This window comes from Colias philodice, chromosome 12, assembly GCF_061535455.1.
Source record: "Colias philodice isolate Cphi_HAF_F1 chromosome 12, ilColPhil1 Martin Lab GWU primary, whole genome shotgun sequence".
NCBI classification, from domain to species: domain Eukaryota; kingdom Metazoa; phylum Arthropoda; class Insecta; order Lepidoptera; family Pieridae; genus Colias; species Colias philodice.
This window is the reverse complement of record NC_143097.1, coordinates 11231699-11251045: the sequence shown is the minus strand read 5'-3', so window position 1 is coordinate 11251045 and position 19347 is coordinate 11231699. Positions and strand designations below refer to the sequence as shown.

Here is a 19347-nt window from a genome sequence, read left to right as displayed (position 1 = left end):
CTCTAACAACTGGCAACTCAAGCTTTACCGTCAAATGTCAGAAAATGTTATTTTCAGACTTCAGGTCGCACATATCTTTACAGTATTATTTATTTATTTATTTATTTATAATTCTTTATTGAACAAAATATGAGAAAACAATAGTATGCAAAAAGAAGTAGAAATACAAAAGCATAATTTGCCCAAAAGGCGGCCTTATTGCTAAACAGCAATCTCTACCAGGCAACCTGGCGGGAGAGGAAATGCAAGAAGATTATGGGATAGTGCAAAAATACAAACAGAGTATTAATGCAAAAACAACAAAAATAAATATATAATTATATAAACATACACCTACATAAAAATAAACAAATACAATAATCATAGATACAATACTACAAATACATATAATATTAAATATATATATATATATATATACATATACACATATATACCTATACATACACATACTAAATAAAAGAAAAATAAAAATAAAACTCAAATAAATATAATGAATAAAACAATGATTGGCTTCAGAAGGCAAACAGGAAAGCAAGGGAGAAAAAAAAAAAAAAGAATATGTAGTAACAGAAAATTGAAGAAGCTACTGTTGGGATAGGTAATAGTCTTTAAGTAGCTTTTTAAAGGAGGAGAGTGATTGTGCACGTCTGATATTTTCAGGTAACGCATTCCACAGCTGAATAGCGCGCACTGTGTAGGAATTATTAAAAAAGTTAGAACTACGGATAGGAGTACTTAATAATAACAGATTAGTAGATCGAAGCGAGATAGAATGATTAGAACTTAAATAATTGAATTTATCTTTTAAGTACGGCGGAGTCTTAGGGCTAAATAGTATACAGTATAAGAGATGAAGCACGTGAGTATCCCGGCGATAACGAATAGGAAGCCAGTTTAACCTTTTCCTGAACTCTGAAACATGGTCAAACTTGCGTAAACCGTAAATGAATCTTATGCAGAAATTTTGAAGCTTCTCAAGGGTGTCCAGTTGATATTCATAAATATCAGGATAGCAGGAATCGGAAAAATCGAGGAGAGGAAGGAGAAGAGATTGTGCCAACGTAATTTTGGTAGAGATTGGAAGAAAGTTCCGTAAGCGCCGTAACGAAAATGCAGATGAAAATACCCTTTTTTGCACTTGTTTGATTTGCTCGTCCCAAGAAAAGGTTTGATCGAGCGTCAAGCCTAAATTTTTAACCTGAGTGGAATAAGGGACAAGTACATCATCAACGATAACATTAGGTAAATTGGTCCAGTCAATTTTTGAGACTAATTGCCTACTTCCGAATATAATAGCTTTAGTTTTTGTTGGATTAACTGTTAAACCATAGTTCTTGCACCACTTGACAATAGTTGCAAGATCCCTATTAACTTGTAAAATCGCTTCAGGTAGTTCGAGAAGAGAGGCATGTTTATATAACTGGAAATCGTCCGCATACATGTGGTAGGATGATACAATATTAGTGGAGATTGTGTTGATGAAAATGGAAAAAAGGAGGGGAGATAACACGCCACCCTGAGGAACGCCAGCAGAGACATTGCACCATGTCGAAGAAAGCTCCTCGATCAGCACACGCTGTCGACGTCCCTCCAAGTAACTATGTACCCAGTCTATGGCCGAGGCAGATAAATTAAGAGAGCGTAGTACAGCTAACAATACATCATGATCGACACTATTGAAAGCGTTGCTCAGATCTAGCAGTGTGAGTATTGTAAGCTCCCTGTTGTCGAAACCTCGGCGAATATCGAGCCTCGGCGAGTATTAATTGAATTCGTTATTGAATTTTGAACTACAATCAACGAAAGCAAGATTTTTATTTTCTTCAGTTGGTTTCTTAATAGTTAACAAAATTGCTTCCACAATGACAGTCACGCGGGTTGCAGAATCCCGCACAGAGTTTAAGTTAAAAAGCCTCCCCGAGGACGCTATATCAAGTGTTAAGTTTGCGCCAAAATCGAACCAGTATCTTTTAGTGTCCTCTTGGGATTGTTCAGTGCGACTTTATGATGTGTCCGCTAATATTGAAAGGCATAAATACACCCATGAGTTGCCGGTACTCGACGTTTGTTTCAGGGTAAGATAACCGTGTTATTTTGTAACCTATTCTTTACGTAAATATGTTAATATTTATGTGTTACTGTTGCAGGATGCGGTCCACTCATATAGCGGTGGTTTGGACCAGACGCTTAAAATGTATGACTTGAATGCGAGTACTGAAACTATATTAGGAGACCACAAGGGTGCGATACGATGCGTGGAATTTGCGAGTGAGGTGAATGCAGTGCTGACTGGCAGTTGGGATGGGACTGTCAAAATGTGGGACAGCAGAGTGCCAAACTGTGTGGGGACATACAATCAAGGGAATGAGAGGGTTAGTTTTCTTAAAAATAAATTATTTGTTCTATTTATTAGCATTTAAGTATTTTAAACACTTGAATTGTCTTGCAGCAAGTCATTATGAGTTATACATATGCCTTGTTTCCATTACATAAAATAATATATATTAAAAAATAGCTCTGTATATAATTAATAAAATTAGAATTCAAATTTTACTCCATATATCATTTAATTCTATAATAATGGATAGATATCGACTCCATCCCACTTTTTTAATTAATTACAGGTTTACACAATGAGCATAGTCGGCGAGAAGTTTGTAGTCGGCACATCAGGCCGCAAGATATTTGTCTGGGATGTACGTAACATGGGTCATGTGAACCAGAGGCGAGAATCATCTCTCAAATACCAGACTCGGTGTATACGAGTGTTTCCGAATAAGCAGGGTTATGTGCTTAGCTCTATTGAGGGCAGAGTCGCTGTTGAATATTTGGACAGCAACCCTGAAGTACAGAAGAAAAAGTATGCCTTCAAATGCCATAGGATAAAAGATGGAGGTGTGTTAATGTTTATACATTTATATACTGTTATATTTATACAATTAGAAATAAGGAATTATACTCAATACGGGAAGTGAATGAACATACACTGAGATATAATCAAGACTGATTTTATTTCTGGGATAAAAAGTATGTCTTGTTCTGGGTCTTCAGGTACCTACATACCAAATTTCATTGTAATCGGTTCAGTAGTATTTGCGTGAAAGAGTAACAAACATCCATCTATCCATCCTCACACACTTTTGCAGTTATAATATTATTAGTAGGATAAGAAAAAGAATATATTATGTACTTACAGTAATATAACACACTGTTCATAGATTTGTCAAGTAGAAAAAACACTATGACATTTTGTAACTTTCTTTATTTTATAGAAGAAACTAGCTTACTGCCCGCGGCTTCGCCCCAACTTTGACTTAAACCTAATAAATTATATACTAAAACCTCCCTCTTGAATCGCTCTATCTATTAAAAAAAACCGCATCAAAATCCGTTGCGTAGTTTGAAAGATTTAAGCATACAAAGGGACCTATGTCCCGACAGAGAAAGTGACTTTGTTTTATACTATGTAGTGATGTTATATTTTAAATTGTTATACTTACAGGTGTGGAAAAAATATATCCCGTCAATGCAATCAGTTTCCATTCTGTGTACAACACATTTGCGACGGGCGGTTCCGATGGTTATGTCAACATTTGGGATGGATTCAACAAGAAGAGGCTCTGCCAGTTCCATAGGTAATATTTAATTTATTTAACCATTTATTATAATACTTTATTGTACAAAACAATGTAAGGAAATCTAATTAGGTACAAATATATTACTTAATTCAAACTAAAAATGATTAAAAAAAATATTGTGTGGTTTAAAGTGAATTATTTTTCACATAATAGACATTGTATAAACGTCGCGCGACGTTGCCAAATGCAAATGCCGCCTAGTGGATTTAATTCTATTTAAATGTATACTGACCACCTCCTTGGTACAGTGGTTAACGCGTGTGCGTAGCACCGAGGTGTTCTGGGTTCGATTCCTGGTTGAGACGAAGAAAAAAAAAATTCTCGTTCTGGTAGGACACAGAAGGCTGATCACTTGTCCCTAAAGAAAATCGATCAGTGAAACAGATGTATAATGCATCTTATGCATCTGCCCCTTACCCCACTAGGGGACATGGGACTTCACTTAAATTTATACTTTAAAATCATCAGGTACAACACAGCAGTATCATCATTAAGTTTCTCGCACGATGGTTCAGCATTAGCCATCGCTTGCTCTCAACTTGACGAGACTCAGATTGAGGACCCAAAACCGGAAGACATAATATACATCAGATATGTGACGGACCAAGAGACGAAGCCTAAATGAATGGCCCACCCGTAGATGGCTCAGTTGTGATATTGTTGTGTTTTGTTGCTATTTGCGGAATGGTAGTTTGATTTTTCATATGTGTATGGTATAAATTCTGGACATTTACGATATTTGCTTTTAGTTCTGTTTGTAAAATTTGCTTGCAAACCTTTGATTGACAATTACGAACAAAGCAAAAAAGTTACATGTACATTTTCAATTTTTATACATTAATAATTACATGTACGATCTTGGAAATATTAATATTAATTTTTGTTCTAACAACAATGTTACGTATACCCAAAAAACCCAGTGGTCGGCGAACCACTCTCTGTATACCAACGAATTATGTATGTTATTTATTTTGCTCTGCTACCATTATACACTAACAATAGTAATATCAAACCTAGGTACATACCTGAGATTACCACGTTGCGTAGAACATAAACTGCACATAATATGTGGTGTGTCGGTCAGTCAATTAGTCAAAACAATAGGGTACCCTTTGGGGAGGAAAAACTATATTTACGGGAATAATAGATAATAAAAGATAATGCAAAAGAGACAATCTAATGTGTAGGTACGTCACCACAGTACAGCTGCCATTGCCGTCGTCCTTTCACTTCACAATAACAACTCGCGGTCAGCGCGTGATTACTAATATCAATTAAGAATACACAATATTAAACACTTGACCGTAATTTGAAGCTTACTTCATTGAGAAGGTACCTAGCTTTTTCCGCCTATTTTGCCCTCTCTTTCCGTTGTATATATGCTATCTCTCTCGCACACTTCTCCACCAGGTGGCGGGGCGCACGATAATGTGCGGGCGCTGGATGTTTTTTCATTGGCGTCTAGCTTCCGCCGCGAGAAGGTTGTCTACAAGACTACAACCTTGGTGCTATTAAGTATTAAGTATTGCTTAAAGCAAGTGCTAAAAGTGTTAAAAAGTGTATCCCGTCGGATCGGTACAGTGAGTTATTTTTACATCTATTCTAATTTAAAGTCAACGGTATAATCGTTGGACTTTATTTAAAATGCTGAGGTTTTTAATGAATCCTTCAGCAATAGTTTATTTTTCAATATACTTAAATACTTAATAGCATGAATAAAGATATTTAAAATTAACGATACAACCGTTACATTTTACTTGAAATAGTAACTTTTCTTTTGAAATATTTCATTATGCAATATGTACTAATTAATATTTGAATTTTTAATACTGTGAGTAAAGCTATTTTAACGGTGTTACCGTTCGGCTTTACTCGAATCGTTAATATTACTTTTGTGATTATTTGATATTACTAGATATATCAAATACCCTCTCTTGTATATAGATATTTTTAATTATTTATTTCATTTTTAATAATGTGTTTTTATTACAAGGTTACAAGTGAATTTTTCTTGGAAAAATTACAATTAATACCTACTTAGTATGGATATGAGCCAACTCAAAGCTTTACAGGCATACGATCCATTGCTACGACTTTATTACATTGTCGTTATCGCTAGGAACGGTTCGGAATTCCTATAATAGTTTATTACTAAAAATTATCGAACGAGATGAGTCAGCTCCAAGAAGTCACGACATGTCAGAACATGTTGTGATATTATTTTATAAATCGTACGGGAGTTACCGCTCAACTGAATAATGATGGAATTCGCTCATGTATAGTAGATACGTACCATGAATGTACCACACATTCAAAACTATCCGTAGTCTATACGTGTCCTTTTTATGAGTATTATTCTGATCCGTTTTTATGTGAAAATAGACATATTACACACGGCTAATTTGATTGAAAATTACGTTTCCTATGTTTCAAATGATGCAACTTTTTTGTTTAAACGAGTAAGTACCAAAATTTTACAATTCAATTCTTTGGTTTACTGAACTTGTGCTGAAAGGGTTATCGTATAATAATTATCGAGATACCTTAATATAAATTAGATTTAGATACATTTATTTCAAAGGATTTACAATTCACTTCTAACGTTTTAGAATAATATTATAAACTTGTACACCTTGACAAAAAGTAAAAAATTGCGGGTGAGTGGAGATTATTTTGTGCAATTAAATATAACGTCCTACGACGGTATGGTTGCGTTCGTAAGGAATGTTAAAACGGATATAAAGCAACTAAATGTTACATCGATTGCATGAACAAAAATAAATATGAATCGAAGTTCATTTTAAAATTTAGTGAATTGATTTGAATTATGAATTTATTAAAGAGTTAGGTTCTTTTTTATATAAACATAATAATTAATTACCATTGTCAAATCAATTCTTATTAATTCATCCTGGACAGTTGTCGCTAACATTGGAAAATAAGTTAAAGGACCTTGTTAATTGCTATATTATTTAAATGATTATTTACTGCTAATTTTATATTAGCACTAAGGTGTATTCTTGCTCGAAGCAGAATACATAAATGTGGCCACTACTCCTCGCAGGGGTTAGCCAGGTCAAATCCACCCTCGCAGGGTGTCTCTTAAGCATTTTTTGGCAGGCCCTACTTATTTCTAGTTACAAACATCCCTCGCGCAGCTGTCGCTCGCAGGGAAATGGTGCAAATATATATCGGCCCTCGCGGGGCTTTGATTACAACCGTCCCTCACGGAAAAGATTGTGCAAATATATATCAGCCCTCGCGGGGCTTTGATTACAACCGTCCCTCACGGAGAAATGGTGCAAATATATATCAGCCCTCGCGGGGCTTTGACTACAACAGTACCTCACGGAGACATGGTGCAAATATATATCAGCCCTCGCGGGGCTTTGATGGCGATTGGTGCAAATATACAAAGGATTGATCATTAAAATGATCATAGATATTTGCTTTCGTCAACGAGGACCCACGAAAGAAGTTTTGGATATGACCGTATCGGATCTTCACTCTTCTAAGGTAGGTAGAAAAAGGTTTTGAAATCTTCTTCACAGTGGGCAGTATAGTAATATGACCTAATAAATACAATAAAGGTTAGAGACGTCAAATAATGGGCGCATGAAATTGATACTTCGTATCCTAAAAGTTTACGCTTCAGGAATCAGGAAACCACCATTGGTTTACCAATTATTATGGAAATTGGAATTGAACAAATCGTATTTACCAATGTAAAGCCTATTCACAACAAAGGAAGGCGAGTCGGATCAAATATCATCTCGCAGATGATTTGTGGCGGTGGTTTCGAGGATTGTCACCAAGCCTTGCGTCAACGGTATGTTTGGTATCGTCATTCAATGGCACTAGCCGACCAATTTTCATATAAAAACATCGGAAGAGATTTTTTAATCGCAAAGCGATTGAATGTAACAAATGACGATTGATTCAAAATCAAATTTCAAATTTCAAACGATTGATTACGTATATTTGACCTCTCATAGGCCTATTTTAGTTGCCCGGTCTTGTAGGCAATTTATTTGACTCGTTTTTCAACCCATTTGACCTCATTATTGCACCCATGAGGTTTTTTCTTCAGGGCTCAAACAATAAATCGCTGAGGGATTAGGATAATCGTTTGTTAGACAAGTTTCTTGTCATCCCACCAGGATTATTATATTATATAATAAAGTTATATACAACTATTTACGTAAAACGTTTAAGTACTCAACGAATACTGAGAATACTGACTGTTGAGTTACATAGGATAGAGGATAAATAACGGAAAGTCAATCTATCCAAACAAAAGCCTCTTATTATTAGATATTACTTGGAACCCCTACCCTAACGAGAAACCAAATGACTGTTCATTTCTTTGCTTTGAGGGGGGGGGGGGGGCAATAAATGAAATGCAGTAGGTACAGACTATACGGCTTTTAAAATATAAGTCTGGTAAGCGAACTAAACTTTGCTAGTTTAGTTCTTGCTATATCGCTGTCCGTGGCTGCCTCTCGTGTTTACGGATGAATAAAGTAATGTCCTGTCTTCGCATCCACAGCTAACTGTCCTATACTGTCATAATCTTAACACAGATTCATTGGACATAGCTCCCCACGAGCTCTGTTCTTCATTTTTGCACTCGCACAACTGTGGACAACACGAGAGCAATGCCTGCATTGGTAGCAGTTACAATCAAGGGCTAGCAAGGTAGGCTAGCCATATTACGGATGTTGGAACAACCGACTATATTTAGGGCAATTTTCTTTGTCCAGTGTAACGTTTAGACTGTCGTAGCATTCCTACGGAACAAAGATGGGATCAGATCTGCATCCTTAATGAAGTTAATCGAAAGGAGATACTTTCAGACGACGATAGTATTCAAAATCCACCATATTCCTGAGCATAATAATGCATAGTTAAGCTTATAATCTCTCTTGCCATTATCCTGCAGCAGAATTCCTTGGCGATAATTTGTTCTCGTAATGCTGGGGCCACACTAACGTCTAACGTCTAATGCCCTTTATCGCGATAATTATTCCGATAATTTTTAAGGCGTTAAGTGGGTGGCTACACTTGAACGGTCAACGTGAATGCCGATTGTTGGCGATAAAAACGGCGTTAATTTTACTAAAATTCTAGCAAGATGGACGTAGTGTGACCGCTTCATTGCGTTAATTCTCGCGATAAAGCTATCGCCTCGCCAAACGGCAATGTTAATGCCGTTGTTAAATAATACTGGCTACACCTAAAGTTAACGTCCATTATCGCGTTAATTAATGGCATTTCCTGTTAGTGTGGCCCCAGCATTAGAACGAGCGAGGTTGTTACGATAATATGAGAAATCCTGTCAGTTAGAGACCTGAACGACGCGATAGAGTACCGCTATTTCAGTAGTAGTAGCACCTAGAAGGGTGAAGGTATTCTGGAAAGCGGAACTGAAGGCCCGGTCAGCAGCACCAGCCACCTAATAGACAGTGTTCAGTGCTGCACTGCTATAATCTGCAAAATGACTCTGACGGTATGAAAATGTGGAGTACATTTTCAAAATATCAAATGATATAGTTGGAATAAAAATCCTATTTGCCTCCGTCTACCCAAAAGACGTACGGAGTAGCTAGTAGTAGTTGGTTGAATTATAATAAGTATAGTTAAAATCCTTTATTACTGACTGGATAAATTTGGCTCTTTTCCTATCTGACGTTCATATAGCTGTTGACTGCCTAGTGTTATGCACAAACGCTATTATAAATAAGTCACGTTATGTAGTCCCGAGACTTTCGGTATATAAGTTCTGATGTAAATCATAATTATATCTTAAAACTGAATTGATTAAAAGTATCGTACTTAGCTGTAGTAATTGCAGTTTTGGGGCACAGATAAGCTCTTTATCATTTTAGTCTCTTGAGTTCAGTATATTTGTTTCCAGTACAGAGTTTATGACCTATCAGTTTTAAATAAATAATTCATGCATTGTACTGAAAGTACCAGCCATGTTTAGATTATGATTGCGACGTTGGCTCTAAACATTAAAAGATACCGCACGGTTTAGTTGGATGTTAAAAATCTGTATTATAATTTAAACCATTTACCTGTTTTGTTATTTTATTGCCTTATTCAAGGGGTGACCTTTTAAATTTACTTCTGACCCCAAAAGTAAGGACCAAGGTCTCTTCTTGTCCGCTTGTAGCAGGTTGGGTTAAAACTGTGTGAGTTGAGACATTTGGTAATTCTATGTTAAGATGATTCAATGATGCTTCTGCAGAGTTCTAATTGAATAAATAAAGGTTTGAGTTTGAGGTATTTTTGCCTCGTCGGGATCAGCTGTTGCTTCATTTTGTAAGTAACATCTAAATGCGTAATTGAAAGTCGTTACTGGCGCTTTCGCAGATTTACGCTAAAGATAGTGGAAATTGTAGTAACTTTAACTTTTCAAGCCCAAAAAGGTTAACTAAGGTACGCTTGAACCAATCTCATAAGTTCTAATACTTTTAATCATTATGATTAACTTTTTGGTTCTTATTTGATTAACTTTTCATCTGGGATTGTTAATATATTATATAATATAAAAATTTGTGTGATTTATTAGTAGGTATACTATCTGCACACCTTACTCTTTCAAATAAAGAAATAAGTAATTACTTATGTATTCAAATTCACATTGGCGTCACATTGTACACCAGGTGGGTAACAGACAGGTCTCAATGAAGTAAGCTTCAAATTACGGTCAAGTGTTTAATAGCTGTGTTTTACCTGAAAATAAAACACATATTAAATACTTACCTATATTTGAAGCTTACACTTAACGTCCACCTGTTGTGGATTTCGACTCAATGAAAAAACATCCAGCGCCCGCACATTATCGTGCGCCCCGCCACCTGGTGGAGAAGTGTGCGAGAGAGATAGCATATATACAACGGAAAGAGAGGGCAAAATAGGCGGAAAAAGCTAGGTACCTTCTCAATGAAGTAAGCTTCAAATATAGGTAAGTATTTAATATGTGTTTTATTTTCAGGTAAAACACAGCTATTATGCATATTAAAAACTCCGTGGGCCGAATGCCGAATTTAATAACGCTCCCGATGCGCTCGGCAGATAACTATCTTCCGTGTAGGCCGATAAAACACTAAATACACGACTGCTCGCTAGCGGCGCGGTTGGCGGACCCCGATAGACTGCTACTTGAATACATCGCGTTCCACTATCAGTGTGACCATCTAATTATTTTATCTATTCCGAACATTTATAATAGAACATTTATAATAGAAGTGTACAATGCAATTTCTATAGATTTTTAAAGTATGCTTGTGCAGCTAACAATCACAACAATTTTTTTGACGTGACAACGTCTTATAATTCGATAGAGCCGGCTGCACGCACGAAAAAACATGTGTCATGCGGCGTTACCTCGCTCTGAGGCGTTCCATGTAGGCTTGAAGTGCAAGCGAGAGCGCGGAACGAGCGACAAAGAAGCACAATCGGCCTTAAGATGTTGTCACGTTCAACTACCGTCAGTAAACCGACTTTACAGACAACCATTTTTTCACATCCGCTCAATGACGAGAAAGATCTGTTTAAAAAGCGCTTTTTTAATTGAACAATATCACTAACTAAGTATATCTACTGGGATGCTGAGAAATGTTTAGATTTAATGTAATAATAAGAACTGTACTGATAAGTTTGGAAATAAATCTAATTTTAAACGTGGTTTATATTTTTTAATCCTATTTTATCACCTGATATTGTGTTTCTGTCTCTAATGATATTATCAATTTATCAATAGATATCGTAGGCGCTTTAAAAGTTTGAGAAATATTATAAATATAATATAATGTTTATTTAATATTAGCTGTGCTGCGAGGTTTACCCCGCGTACAAATTCACGTACATATTTCTTTATCTTCCCTTTTAGTCTGATATATAAAATACATTACTTTATTTACGTAAGTATATTTTTTGTTACTGTACCAATTCTATCACCGAATTCGCTCTGCAAAGTATAATTTTATCCGTGGAAATTCTCGTATAGAATAGAGCCCAAAAACATATTTTAATAGATCTGTAGCTATTATGTTGGAAATAGTGAAGTGTATTAGAATCAGACTGAACAGAATCTTACTGAAGATAAATATTATTAAATTTTAACATATTTAATTTTCTTGACGCAAACTAAACACGCATACGGCTACAGTCATAGAAATCTAAATAACAAGACACTAGAAGTCGTAAGCGTGCGTGACCTTGTCGCCACTCAGGTGATTTGCACATCACCAGTGCATTCGTCACTGTTCAGTTGCTCTGGAGACGTATGAGTGTATACATGGTGTGTTTCAGCAATTCCCATTGCGGAAATTCTTCCACAAGTTGTAGTTATACTTATAAAGGAATAATATTTCATCGGAAAATATTTTTTTTTAGAAATAATGCCGTTTTTCCTTAAAATTATAGAATATTTACAAGTATTACGAGTGTCACCATAGTAATCGAAATAACAATGAATGACACAGTCGACCATTCTTATTATCACGTTTGTTCGTATTGGAGCAAAAAGTCTCATATACTTAGGGATGTAATTCTAAAATAAACCGTAAATTCGTGCGTTAGGATACATATTCAAAAGCTTAATTTAATAGATAAGTTAGTTTTCACTAAAATCAAGCTGTCCAATAAAAGACATAGTTTACTTGTGTGTACTGTTTAGCTTTCGGTTTGAATGTGTTGATTTTGGCGACAGCGGTTTTCATACGAATTATGACATTATAGCCCTTCTATGTGTCTTGTTATTTAGATTTCTATGGCTACAGTCGTTTGGAAATATTGCCAATGTAAATCTATAGGCGTAGTGAAATATAAAATTCTGTTCTTATCTCAAATAAAAATATAGTTTGGTAATTGAAAAAATATATATATATAGAAGTAGGCATCTACTTAAATCTACTTAAAACGATTAAAACGAGCACACAGTGTTTGAGTTTGAAACGTTGGGATAATAATATCTATACATCTATACAAATATTATAAAGAGGAAAGGTTTGATTTTTTGTTTGTTTGTTTGTATGAATTGAATAGGCTCCGAAACTACTTGGCGGATTTGAAAAATTCTTTCACTGTTGGAAAGCTACATCATTTCTGAGTGACATAGGCTAGGTTTTATCCCGGAAATCCCACGGGAACGGGAACTATGCGGGTTTTTTTTTGAAAACGCGGGCGAAGCCGCAGGCGGAATGCTAGTAATGAATAAAACGTTAATATGTTTCAAATCCGTCAAAAATCCGTTAAAAATTTTAATTTCTAAACGTCATCTTAATCTTAATACTATTATAAAGGCGAAAGTTTGTAAGGATGTATGGATGTATGGATGCATGGATGTATGGATGTTTGTTACTCTTTCACGTAAAAACTACTGAACCGATTACAATGAAATTTAGCACACATATAGAGGGTAACTTGGATTAACACATAGGATAGTTTTTATCCCGGAAATCCCACGGGAACGGGAACTATGCGGGTTTTCCTTTGCAAACGCGGGCGAAGCCGCGGGCGGAAATCTAGTTACTAGTATAATAATTGTAGTTATAATAATATTATCTGTAGTCATAGTTCATACAGTATATTTTAACATCGAGTAAAGAATTGTTTCTGTATAAACACTTAAAAACTAAAAAAAAATGAATCGATACCTGAAAAAAATTAAAACATCTTTCATTTGAAGTAGTTAGCCTACTTATTTTGAAATAAGTTATAAAACCAACAATTTATCGCTTTTACCCCTTCAACTTTTTCAATGACATCTATCCTAATTCATCGAACGGCCGTGGGCGTCACAATCGACGCAAATCAACCGTAAACACGAATAAAAGAAAGAGATAATCTCGAAACATTTCTCATACAACCTTATTTGTCGAGATGATTCAAGTGTTCCATTCCCGTCAAATTAAAAATACTGACTCGGAATTTCTAAGCGTTTTACCACACCGTATATGACCACATTAAAATGTTCAAATTAGCACATTTCGCGAGCACACACCGAGCCGGGTTTTGCAATTAACGCAAAAGCTATTTCGCGATTTTCTTCGCACTTTATTACTAGAGGGTAAAGCATATTTTCGTGTAATTATTGTGCAAATGTATTTGCAGGAAGAAAGTGTTGGGTCGGTCCAAATTGCCGATCAAACAATACATATTTGCGACCACCTTCTTAGAAATGTTAGCTGCGTTGTAATGGCGATATGTTTGCAAATGTATTCCTTGCATATAATTGCATTCTCACATAAGGAAGTAATTTTAACTAATACAATGAAACCTTCTTGGTGGGTAAGCTCATATTGTTTTAAAACTTAATAACCATCTGCTAATAGTCATTTCCTTTCACTGCAAGTAATTTCTGATAATTTATAATTTGAATATATTGAGTAGAAAAGCTCAATAATTTAATTTTCCACAGTACCTACCAAGGATAGTAAGTAGAATCTAGGTAAAAATTTTGAATTTTTTACCATTTTTTTTTTAATTTTTACAGAAACTGATTTTTACGAAAAAACAAATAACTATAGTAGGTAGTAGTGTCGTGAATTTAAACATTTTACCTATATTTTTTATTTAAATTTGTAGAATTGGTTTTAATTATACTTACCTAACTACTTTTTATTTAAACTACTTAGATACAAATAAATTATTATGCTGTAATCTACGCCCATTGACTTAGTGATATTTTTAATGAAACTGCATAACTAAATCAGAAAATACACATAATATTATATCTGTTAAAAGTATAGGTATTCTGTTAGTCACATATTACTTATTTATTTCAACGCGTAAATTACAGCGACACATTTAAATAAATAATTAATGTACTTGTTATTGTCACACAAATCAAACCAGGATAAGTAGAAATATAATGATATTCAATACGACATAAACCGAGCTCATTTAAACCAATGGCGTTAAGTAGCTTGTTCTTGTAAATAAATAGTCAATTACTCTAGTTATCTATTTAAATTGCAACACTGAGCGAGTATGGCGGCAAAACGGCCGCTTGCGGCTACTGCCCACGTCTTTATTGACCACATAAATAAAAATCAACACTTTGTATCTCTGTTTTTAAGGCGTTACCCGGCAATTTCGACTATGTTCAACCTCTATAAAGTCTGGTACAACATAAAGCACAATACCGAAAAAAATATATAAAATAGGATGGTCTTTGATCTTTAATTGCTCGCGAGGAATTTTTTCCAAAGTTAATAGATTTCTAGAAAAAAAATGTGCCGTGGTCATCGATTTTTTCGCAAATACTCTATAAACTTCGTAACCTGCTGACTTAGAGCTCTGAAAATTTTATGTTTAATAAATTATCAGTTACACAACAGTCCCTGACGAGGATTTTTTGTTTCACTGATTAGTATATTTTTAAATACAAAATGCGAGGAAAAAAGAAGGTGCAGCGGGAGAGGTTTGAGATCCGTCTAGTATGGTCAAGGTTATTAGCGCATGTATAAGCCTTAATAGTGGCAATACTTTTAGTGATACGGAGAGGCGTTTGGACGGCTACTGAAATTGCATAGTGGCATTAAAGCCGTATTTGGAATGTTATTTGATAACGGGTAATGTAAGTTGGCAATTTTTTTATAGAAGGTTTATGAACGGATGTGTTATCTTAATGGTGAAAACAGTTAGCTAAATTAAACTTTAAATAAAGAATAAATAACTAATTGTTACTTATTGTTATCGATTTAGCAGTACTTTTCAGTAGGTAAGTAGGTATGTGTTTCCAGGATTAGACAAAATAATTTCGTTTCCAACGTCATTAGTAAAATTAATTTTAATCATTACCTAAATACAAAATCTAGGTATGTTAAACCACACACGCCAGAAAAATATAACATAATTTTCTTCAATTATAGTCTAGACTGCCCTAACCAGTAAGCGAGTCATGGGAATTACTCCAGAAACCTCTCGAGATCTCTGAAACAGATGTATTGTGCCGAATCAGCCTCTTCACGCTTTCTCATACTGAGCCGAGTGTTTTCAAAATGACTAATGGTCACTTCAACCTTCAACGCTGTTTGAGGGTTGCCAGGAGTTCTTTTTGTAGGTTATTTTATATGCTCTAGTGACTAGTTATACTCTGTCCATTATATTATTTGCTTTTTGACAGCTTCACGCCTATGTTTAATTGAATTGTCTATGTTAAAATGTCATACAAGTAATTATCGTACTTCATGGACAGGTCCCGCCCACTTAGTGATGCCTACACAGAATTATTCAATGATGGGTCGATAGATTAAAATAATCGATAGAAATACTCTGTAAAATATATCCGATACAGAAAAACTTTTCTATTATGTTATATAATTTAAACGTAAAGACAACCAAATTGTAAGATAGAAACCAATAAATAATAAAATATTAGTTTAGTTTAGTTTTAACATACAATGCATAGATATGTGGTCTTATTATTACATATCTTATTAGTACGTTTACGTTGTAATTATTATTTACGTACCTGATTCGATTTATGATAATATTTTGAATTTATAATTGAAATGGTACAACAGTCGATAATCTTTTGAACATCACTTCTGGTATCACCCGTCGAGCTGTCAAAAAGCAATTCTTATAGTGGACAGACTATAGTGATATGGACAGCCCTGTGGTGGAATTGTTTTTCTTGAGCAAAAGGTTATTTAATGATTGATAATATAGAGAACAATAGGTACTTAATTTTTTAATTAATTTCCTGTTTAATGTCACATCTCGCAAAATAGTTACTACGCCAATGCTTTTAATTTTAACTTCATACTTCATAGTGGAAAGTATCGGAAAATGTACACTAGTCAACTAGTACCTACCTGAAGGTTGATGGTTTATCGCAGCAATGAATAAGTAAAGAGAAAATTAATATTATAATAATTTAAATGAATGCACTATTGTTATGTATACAGTATGATTTATTTCCTTTTACATATTATAATTATCTACTTAATTAAATAAATTCATACAATATTAAACAATAATTCGAATAATATTTAATGAATAAATCTTTCTAAAAAAAACAAGTCGAGTTACCTATTCTGTAACTGATAATAGGAACGAATTATTTAATAAATTATCAATTATGTATTCAATAGAACATTGATATTAAATATTAATTATGTTTAGTCTTAACATAATATGTATATGTACCTAACATTATTTCGAAATTAATTATATTCATTAATTGCAATATCTTCTTCTAGAGGAGGAAAACTTAATCCATGATTTAGTTACGAGTCTAAAGGTTAAGTACCTAATAAGTATGTATTTAATATATATGTATATATGTATTTTGTTATTATTTCAATTTAACCTTAATTTGAGTGGAAATGTTTATTTTTGTATTTAAAAGTACCTATTGTGTGCTAAATAATGCTCTAAATAGTAAAAAATGTGTGCGTGTACTAGTGTACACACGTAAGAAGTGAAACTTCTTTATGACCTTATTTTTCAAAAAAAATTTACTAGGTACTTATATGCAACTTTACAGAAATACGTCGAATCACGCGTGGTAGGGATAAGAAAAAGATGGCGCGTAACGGAAAAATGTCACGCGTAACGAAAAAATGTTACACTAAATTTTCTTTCAACCCCGATAAAGAAGTTTCACTTCAATAATAAAGAAACTGTAAAAGTCAAAAGAATTGCAAATGATCCGTAAGAAGAACGTAACAAAACTATCATTGAACTTTGGCACAATATTATAGAGATCATTGCGATAAAATAAGTGACTTCAAAAGTATACTACATAATGAATATAAATTATAAACTTATTTTCCAGCACATAATTAAACATCCATCCCAAAACCTCAAAAAACAAAAGAAACGATAAATAAGTCCATTTGCCATCCATGTCACACTTGCGGATCGAATAAATCGTCCACTGGGTGGCTCACTACGTGAAATAATACGCGTTGTTATTATTATTATCCCGTTGAAGAAGAACAATATACCACTTTCTCACATGCTATGACAAATTGCGGGTGAATTAATACCGAGTCGAGTTTGTACGGATAAATCAAAACGCACTATTCGCGCAGCGGGCTATATATTCTCGTAATTTACAACGATATTTGTACGGTTTTATCCGCCTTATGTACACGTGATAAGATTCAATTTAGTACATGATTGACGCAAAATAGTGCGCGAATCCTGCAAAGGTATTCATGCGGGATATATAAACTTTATTTTTAAGGCTGTAGAGTTGATTTTCGTGTATCGATATGTCAGAATTTTGTTCAATAGTGTTAAATATACGCGGCGGAGAGAGGATGTTATTGCTCAGTGTCTACAAGTACCAGTAGGGATGGGCAATTTACTTCGCCAGCTTAACGTGTCCCTTATTTTATATAATCCTTAGTTTGTAATTTATACCATCTGTTGTGGAATAGGATTTTCTGTCTCGTGATTAATAGATACAGTATTGGCGCAACACTTGCTAATCAAACACTGACAAATGTAGCTCCGGCGAAGTTAAGTATCTTGATATGTGGTCTCGTGTTTTATTGATATTTTCTTGTTCCTTTGCTGTTTGTTAATTATTGTGAATATCTTAACAGGTTTTAAATGATCTTATGATGCATCTCACTTTATTTGTATTTAGTAGGTGCATTCACATAACCGAGTCATGAAATTGTTAAATAATATTTTGTTTGTTCGTAAGCAAAATCAAGATGTATATTTTGAACAAAGAGTAAATATTATTATGTATATGTATTGAAACATATTAATTTTTAAACCAATATTCTAACACTTTACAGGACGCGGCGGATACCTAAATTAAAAGTTAACACACATACAAGCTCCATTATAATTTTAAATTAATTTAAAAAATATTAAATAAATACATACTTTAAAAAATTCAACATGTTTTATCGATAGCTCGGCACATCACTACGCAGGGTGGTCACACGGTGTGATGTGTTCTAAAGACTACAAGTAAGTATAACCAGTGTTTCAGACAAGTGTGTTTAATCGATAATTCATATTTTATTGGTAAAAGCTCTGCTTGTACGTGCGAAAGGGAAACTGGTCTAGAATAGCAATGGTGCATTTATATGATAATTATTTGTGGATATTAAACCTAGGTTTTGAAATAAACAATTTAAACTTAGATCCATACTATATATTTTATTATTTCTCGGTCCACCAGAGTACAGACTGATCGTCTGCGATACTATGAAATGCATCGAAATTCTTTTTTTTCAGTATCATTTAAAAATACGTGTAAATTAAGGTAACTAAAATTAAAAGAAAATGTTCGCAAATGCATGACATGCGCACTTTGCACTGATACATAGTTGTATATATGAATTGATCTTTTAACTTAACCTCGATTATCGATATGAAACACATCACTACGGTTCACAGGGTGTTCTATAACCATAACAAATGCCTTGTAAAGTCAAACGCAGAGCATCGGGTTAATAGTTTTGCTAATTTGACAAATCGGCCGCAGCGAAGTGAAATACATTTCACTTGTAATATAAGCTCGCCTCGGGGAAATTGCGTCGTTTTTTATGATATTTAATATGAACGAATGAAGACTGTTTTATTAAGTGCTAGCCTGATTGCTTCTATATTGGCGTTACTTTGTATGTTGTGTTGAAAAATGCGTTCATATTCATCTTTTAAATTCTATTAAGAGGTCTTTTATTTTAGTGGGGTACGATGATTCTGATTGGTAGAT

The 19347-nt window shown here is 34.2% G+C and overlaps 2 protein-coding genes across 2 annotated transcripts in view; both read left to right on the top strand.

The window, feature by feature from the left end:
* The window catches only part of LOC149484264 (uncharacterized), a 252038-nt gene that overhangs the window by 30258 nt on the left and 202433 nt on the right, over nt 1–19347 (top strand). The gene's annotated exons all lie outside the window — the stretch shown is intronic.
* On the top strand, nt 30–11333 carry Bub3 (mitotic checkpoint protein Bub3). Its single transcript, XM_089701741.1, has 7 exons — nt 30–82; nt 1761–2075; nt 2148–2372; nt 2625–2895; nt 3503–3635; nt 4107–4534; nt 10879–11333. Exons 2-6 carry the CDS (start codon nt 1863–1865, stop codon nt 4261–4263), a joined length of 999 nt encoding a protein of 332 aa, XP_089557867.1. The 5' UTR covers nt 30–82; nt 1761–1862; the 3' UTR covers nt 4264–4534; nt 10879–11333.

Bases quoted from the DNA above. Each gene is read 5' to 3' on its own strand.
- Bub3 (XM_089701741.1), top strand. From the start codon at position 1,863: ATGACAGTCACGCGGGTTGCAGAATCCCGCACAGAGTTTAAGTTAAAA. The intron at 2,076-2,147 runs GTAAGATAACCG...TTACTGTTGCAG, and splicing joins TACTCGACGTTTGTTTCAGG to GATGCGGTCCACTCATATAG. The intron at 3,636-4,106 runs GTAATATTTAAT...TAAAATCATCAG, and splicing joins AGGCTCTGCCAGTTCCATAG to GTACAACACAGCAGTATCAT.